At 34.3% G+C, this 8227-nt stretch overlaps 1 protein-coding gene across 1 annotated transcript; it reads right to left on the bottom strand.

Annotated features, from left to right (window-relative positions):
• Window positions 1-172: 172 nt before the first annotated feature.
• LOC132562272 (protein Smaug homolog 1-like) lies at window positions 173-7968 on the bottom strand (the record flags this gene model as incomplete). The annotated part of the gene is made up of 5 exons (XM_060227011.1): window positions 7910-7968; window positions 2133-2544; window positions 1191-1841; window positions 637-936; window positions 173-291 (listed from the first exon to the last, which is right to left on the bottom strand). Coding segments are annotated over exons 2-5 (1272 nt in total), but the record flags the coding sequence as incomplete, so codon positions are not given.
• Window positions 7969-8227: the final 259 nt, after the last annotated feature.

Raw genomic sequence — 8227 nt, 5'->3', positions numbered from 1 at the left:
GGTGAAATACATCATTGAAAATCAAATATCATTACATCCAAGATAAAACGGGATACAGACAATAGATTCAATTATAATTAATCAATAGACAATCTTTTCCGATGATGTAGGAAAACTGTGACAATTTAAACTAAAAACAGGTAAAAATTGCAACCAATAAAAAAAGACGAACCCATTGTACCTGAGATTCCAACCACTCCTCTGTCAGGTTCATCATTTCTTCATAAGTTAATTGTTGGAAGATATAGGCATATTTGTGAAGGCGCAAAGTTTTTAACCATAAAGGTACATCTGTAAAATTCAGAACATTAAATATTCTTAACTCAAAGCCGTCAACACTATCTGTGCAATCAGTAAATCACAGTCATTGTCAATACATGTAATAGGGTTTATTTTATCCTGTAAACTCGGTGTTAAAGTATAAACGGTTACTTTAACAACAAAACATCCACATCAATTTAAGAAACTAAAACTTTTTTGACCATTATTAACTTTTCACATCAAACAGCTATAGGCATCATGAAGGATCTCAGATATAATATCTTGAGTGATATAAGCAGTGAAGCAGTTTTCAGTAAACTTAAATATCTGACCGAAACAATACAATAAAAGAGAGTATACATCCTAACTTCTTACCCCTCATTCCACTGCCTTCCTCCAGAAAGCTATTTTTGACTGGCTGTGGACCATCATCTTGATGGGTGTCGCCACTACTGCTACTAGAGGATGTGATACTGCTCTGTGGGGAAAGTGGAGCATGGTCTGATGAAGTCATGGAGTGTGAGCGCCCCCTATCAGATGAGGAATGTGAGGACTGATCCTCACTTGACTGTAGCCAGTCATTGATGTGGTTTGGCACTAGGATGGAGCTAGGAGGTACCACTGACACCGACGGGGTCCTCGCTAATGGCTGATGAACTCGTGAACCAGGGTTCACTAAAGAAAACACAAAGAATGCAAAATAAAAAAATAGATATATATATATAAACAAGTGTAGATTTATTCTGAAAAATAACTACTCAAATTACCTGTTCAATTACATTAACTGATAAATATAGAAAAGTTAACTGACAATGCAGTAGGAATTAGATACCTGAGGATGTCTAAATGACAAGGAAAATCAAATCTACAATAGTACCAATACGACAGAACAATGAGTTGACATCATATATTTGAAAGAACAAACTTACGTGAAGATTGTGAAGAAGGCACTGATATGAAGTTGGGTGGAGCTGATTTAGTTGGCTGGAGAGGTGGATGGTGTGACTTGCAGGCAGTGTGATTGTAGCTTATTTGACTACTGTTAGGTGGTGGAGGTGGGGGTACTTGATGTTGTCGCTGATTGATGAGATTTTGTTGAGTGATGAGGAGATCATTAGGCGGGACAGGCATTGGGTCCATCGTGTTGATGACAAGGGGATCTCCCGGTGGGTGTACAGGCCAGCCATTTGTTCTCCCACTCTCAACTGGTTTGTGTGTGGCATTGAAATTTAAGTTCAAGTTCCCTAGAGATTGACTAATACTTTCCTCATCTTTCACAGACTTCTTTTGTTGAGGATGAATACTATATGTGAACTGTTCTTCTAGCTTCCCAATCCATAAGGTAAATTCTGAACGTTCATCACTTGTAATTGCAGGATGCATCAATGAATATGAAATAATCTGCCGACTTTCTTCAATATGAGTACCATTTTGAATTGTGTAACCCAATATGGATGAGATCAAAGATAGATATTCAACCTTGGCCTGATTTTCTCCTGTTCGGAGCAGTGGAAGATGAGCTAGGAGCTGTCCAATAGTATACTCTTTGGAATCATTGTTGGCCAATTTGTGAATATATCCTGTAAAAGAAGGATGTTAAAAATTTCAACAAAAATATTGGAGATTGGGTATTCAAAGACAAGTTGTAAGAGAATGAGATTTTAATTATTTGGAAAAGCTAAGAACACTCAACAAATAGACATATGACACTGTATGATCTTATTCAGATATGATTATTTCACTTTTGCAGCTCTCTTCTACCTATCAATATATTTTCACATAAAAAATGGTTAAAGCAATACAAATACTAAAGTAATCCAAAAATATATTGATGGTGTTCTTCATGTTGGTCTCTTTATTGAAAAGCATACCTGGATCATTGGCCTCATTCTCCGTCTGGCTTATATCTGTACAGTCCGTCTGGTCCAACACTTGAGCCAGGAATCGGCATTGTGTAGGAGAAATCTGTTTAAACAGTGTACATAGAGCCACTGTCTGTTCACATTCACTCCATTTCTCAAACAAATTAGTCACCGAGTTCACCTGATCTCGAAACAAATTATTTGATTTCATATTTCCAAAGTTATGTTCTACGTTCACATCTTACAACAATAAAATGTTCTGTCACTTAAAAAACAACATTTTCAGGAACATCCTCAATGTACATCTGGCGTCTACAATAGAGTTCCTCAATCACCTAGTCCCACTCCATCAAAAAGGTACATCATCTCTATAATACTGGTACTTCTCATGCTGTCTGGGTACTCTGAACCCCAAATCAATCTAAAAACAAACAAACCTAGTGAAATTAGCTGAATTAAGTCAAGATAATGAGAATATATCCATACACATCATATATATTATACATCACAATGTTTGGTTTTAGTGTTTAGTCACAAATCAAATAAACACTGTCACCTCTGGTAACTGGTGATCATGCTTATTAAAGATGACAAACATCATGATGAATATCAAGTGAAGTAAAAATCTCTTGTTACTCGCTAAACTTATTATTATACATTAGACTGACAAATTAAATTGTATGACTCTTTTGCAACAACAAAACTTTGATGTTGGAAATTAATAAATTATAGATGACAGCTGTAATGCATTGCCAACGAGACACCGGACAGAAGTTTTCATAATTTCATAACATGACTCACTCAAACTTTATTTGATCTAGCTATATATAATTGATTTGATGAGTCTCATATATATTTTCAATTATAATCACTTTTTATAAAAAAAAAACTCAGCCAAAATTTGAAAATTTAAATCAAGCTTTCAATTACAGTTACTATTAATTATCATACATAGAAAATATCAAGAGTGTATGAGAACACAAAAAAATGACAATTAAATCAGACATACTTCACAAAAATATAAGATAGCTGACAAACACAAGTACTCTTGTCCACTAAGTGTTCATGCTGGAATTTTGCTAGATATCTATAACTTAAAAAAGTGAAGTAATGGCAGCAGTATACATTTACTCCCATCAACTAACTCAAATTGTATAAAATTAGTTGATTTCTTCACGGTGTAATTTCATTAATATTTTGAAATCAAATGTTATTGTGCTGTTAACTAGTGAACTATTACATGAAATAATCTACTAAAATGATTAAATCAATTTACTAAAACAATTTTTATACACACCCACGGACAAAACTGGCCTGTTGTGTTGATTATAATGTCCATAATATAAATTGTATGATTTACGTAATTAGCCAGAATGCATTAGAACATAAATTATGACGAAGTTACAATAAAATAATCCAATTTAATGTAGAGTGTACATGTTGTTCTAACAATATTGTCGTTTCACACATTTGCATAAATGCTAGCTGTATGAATTAAATTTCAAATGAGAAGCCCACAAATACACTTACATTTCAAGCAACATTGACATGCATAATACAAGACCAATGCATCTAGCAATAATACTTTTACTTATTTTTCGTGTGACAACAACTAATTTAGGACTTTTAAATTGTTTGTTCTACTCGGCAAACTTGGTGAATTTTTGTGACTGATATCCTTGCCACATTAGTTTCTGAACCCTTAACAATCTTATCTTGGTAGCAATGTTACGTCGATTAGTTGCAACCAAACAAATACATAAATCTATTGAAATGTATTCATAATATAAACTTTATTCAATAAAGTGTTCAGTGAAACACCAGTATTTTTCTGGAAGATATCCACAAATACAACCTCAAATTTGCTTACCTGAAGTGACAGACATCATCATGTGTATCATTAGCATGTCTACGCTTCAATTACTTGTGATATCACAGAGACAATTGAATTAGCTATATATATATAGCCCAAGAATGGCACAGAAGAACGCTATTATACATAAACAAATCACTAAACAGAACAGGAATGACAGTAAGATGTAAGAAAAAAAAAAACAAATCTTGTCAAGAGAAAATGGTAGATGTCTGTGATTATATGCACCTTTATCTAAAGGGTAAGATTGAAGATTTTATTATTTCTTCTTTTTTTCTGAAATGGGCCAAATTTCTTAACTTTTCATACCACAATCTTTTCAAATCAGGTTATTTTCTCATGAGCTCGTCTACACCTCACTTGTTTATTCAAATCAGAAAGCAGGTTATTGAAAATGATAATCTAAAAATAAAGTCACATTATACAGTTAAAAAAAGTTAGCCATACCAAAACATATTGCCAACCGAAACCAATGATGAGAAGATACTTGCATTAAAGTTTGGAGGAACCATCTCTACTAAAACAAAGGGACCTCCTTTTCTTTGCTCTTATAATTATACTCAATAACTTTGTTGCATTAAGTTACTAACAAGCAAAAAGGGAAAATGGAGAAACTTTGGTGTTTGATATCTATGAAATTTGAGATTAATCTCTTGAGTGCTATCATATGTCAAAACCTAAAATGGCAATCTGTCTGCCATTTTTTTCCTAATGTATCTCAGACACAGCAGGAGACCATGGGACACCCTCATTTAAATACAAATTACCGTAAAAACCCACGTAATGTCCGCATCTGTGTAATGTCCGCACCCCTTTTTTGACACAAAAATCTGGGGAAAAAACCCACCTTCCATGTAATGTCCGCGGGTAAAAAATGCAAATTGAAGCTGCCGATTTCATTTCACGTACGCTAATGTCGTAATGGCCGAGAGCATGTCGCATTGTGTATAACTTACAGGTACCATTCAAGAATTCACTTAATTGTTTCTAACAACAGTTATTCTCCATAATGGTACAGTAAGCTTACCAGTATGACAAGTCCTCATTTCGATAATTGGTGTTTTGATAAGGGTTAGCCCAGCAGTGTTATAAACAGCTTGGGTCGTCTCCTCACCTCGAGTGTGAGTGAGTGACAGCGTGTGATTAGCCAATTAACGATAACTATACAGTAACATGACCCGCCCATGACCCACGGCGCCACTGACCCTACTGACACACCATCAGACGACGAGAACGCCATTTATTACAACGACCAGACAGAGGAAGACAACTTCAACGCCGAGGAGTTCTTCCACAGTGACGACGACGACTTCTGGGGTTTCGAGAAACGCTATTAAACCGGCCTGCTATGTATTAAGACTTTCTGATAAACGATCCATAATCAAAAAAACTTCTGATTATTTATTTTATGTAATATTCTTGTACATGTTATTTATTGTTATTTTGTAAATAAAATGTAGAATGAAAATGTTGTGTTATTTTGTATATGCTCATGGGTATGCTTTTTTCAATGGGGAAAGGGGAATAACTCTAACTTTATTCATGTGACAAAGTCAAACAAAATGGCTTCCTATTACGAAGGACGACACAATACGAACCTGTAACGAGAAATTGGAAGGAATTAACCATGGAAACTATAATAAATAATCATAAATAATCATGTTTGGTTGAGGAAACATAGAAAAAACCATAGAACGATAATATCAGGTATGCTTGGCTTTTAAGAACACAATTCAAGGAGATATGATATGAATTGTCGGAAGGAAAAAAGTGTCATTTCCTCTATATCTCTGTAATGTCCGCACCCCCTTTTTTGGATTGATTTTCGGTGAAAAAAAGTGCGGACATTACATGGGTTTTTACGGTATGTGAGAAAGATCCATCAAGTACTTCCAAATAAACTGCCATAATCACTTCAACAGTCAAAATAAAATACAGACCCCTTTATGCTGAAAAATACATAGATATGTCGTGTAATGATGTGAAACATGTCTTACTTAGTTCTTACCTACTTTCCGTAGGCTGTACATTTTTTTGCTTTTTATAAACTGGTAAGTTATATAACTGAACTTCCCAAGATTCTCGCAACTCACTTCAAACCTAGTCACAGATAACCTATATAAAACTGCAAGAATTAACATTATAAGCAAAATGTATTGATAAGTACATAGTGAAATCATAATAGAATTTTCCGCAGGTGATAGCTAGCATTATTACACAATGACACATTTGCTCAATGACTGTACCTGCTATGTTGTAAAATTATTTAGAGAGCCCTGCCCCTTTTCCTTTCACTGCAATGGAACAATACAAACTACATGTAAAATTTGAGGAAAATATTGATCATGACCCATCTACACTTGTGACTTCTCAAGAAATATGGATAACAATAACATTGGGTATCAGAATGGATGGATGGATAGATGGACAACCAATGAAACACATGAGGGTAATTTGATGAAATATGATGATGATAGATGATATCGGCTCTTAACATGAAATTATCAAAATGCTGGAAAATTGAGGAGCAATTCCTAACTTTTTTTTTCAAAACTTTGATGGGATGAAACACAAGTTATAATACAGCAAATGTTTTCAACTGTGTGAAATTTAATAAACTTTAAATGGGGAAAACTACTATTTAGATCAGCAATTATTCTGTCCATTTCTTTCACAGATCTGCATATATAACAGTTACCTGTATACAAAGTTAATGATTAATGATACTCTAATCTAAATCCACCATATGTTATTATTTCTCAGTTATGTACTGATTTCTTTATTTCTGTTCCTGTACATTCACTAGTGTGAAAATGAGAAATATCAGGTAATTTTATCATAGCGAAGGTATGTTCCAGATGCAAGAACTCAAGTACTTAAGAACCCATTCTTTCCCATTCCACCACTATCACCTGGAACCAGTTTGACGAGAAATCCATCAAAGTGCCACAACTGAAACCTTTGTCAATAAAAAGTAACATGCACCCCTCCCCAACCAATGCGTTACGTGTCCATAAGGACCTGCATTGTAAATATATGTATACAGATACAGTACAGATGTTCACCTGAGTTTGATTACATTTCATTAATCATTAACAAGTACCTATGTGGTCTTCTTATAATTGTACAATAATTATGAATGGATTCAAAAATTGAGCAAATATCAAGTATACCTTAGAGATGCATAAGTACTGTTTCATCACATAACCTTAACCACTGGTCCAGATCTTGGAACCTAATCAGAATTTTGAGATAACCTAAGCTTAATTAAAAGAACATGCAATGAACATTACGTAACAATGTTAACGCCTAAGTAGACATAAAGGCCTATGTACATTTGCAGCAATTAAGAGAACGTGTTATACTCGTCATTAATAAAACATGTTGTTGTATTTCATATCACATAAACTAACCATATCTCATCTCTGTGACATAGAACAATGAGTAATATTTATCGCCGTTATCTGTAGGTATAGACACTCTTCATAGGTGTCAACAATCAGATAAAATTTCCTGAACGTGAAAACAAAATCTCAACGATATGTACTAGAAAATAAAAACGCGGATATTCTGTGTTTACGTCAATCAATTCAATTTCTTCCCCATCTCAAAAATAACATTCAACAATTCGACAATTTTATATTTATCGATATGATCACCGTTTATGTCCCTTCAGACGTCATTTGTTTTACAATCGATACAAATTATACAATGGTGGAACCCTGAAACATGAACGACGCATTGTTCGGGCGTATGGGAAGAAAAACATAATTTGGACCACTGGAGTCATAAACATGACAGTCGTACTCGAGTTACCGATTTAATCTTGTCCACCATTTTGTTTACATGTTCTAGAATCCGTAACTAACATGCTGATACACAATATCCGATATTTCTTGGATAAAAGACTTACCGTTCGAGCTGGAAAACGTAAACATGATACAGGGGGTCATCTAGGTAACGATTCCAGTAATGACAGGGTCGTGTTATTCAGCTCCACATGTTGAGGAATACTAATGAGTGACGTCATCATTTGTCACAATGGCGGCAAATAAGTAAAAACAAACATAGATTTTTATGCATAAACTTATCTTTTTGACAGAATTGATTTTTCTGATTTGCAGATTAAATTGATATAATTATAAGCAATGCATACAAAGACAACTGTCATTCAGAACAGTGATCTGTGCTAACAGAGATGTCGAGATGATAAATGGGCATGACCCGTGAA

This window comes from Ylistrum balloti, unplaced genomic scaffold (genome assembly GCF_031769215.1).
Source record: "Ylistrum balloti isolate Yb309-2 unplaced genomic scaffold, AGI_CSIRO_Ybal_v1 Utg371384, whole genome shotgun sequence".
Classification (NCBI taxonomy): Eukaryota; Metazoa; Mollusca; class Bivalvia; order Pectinida; family Pectinidae; genus Ylistrum; species Ylistrum balloti.
The sequence above is the reverse complement of the archived record's forward strand: the minus strand, read 5'-3'. Positions and strand labels throughout refer to the sequence as shown.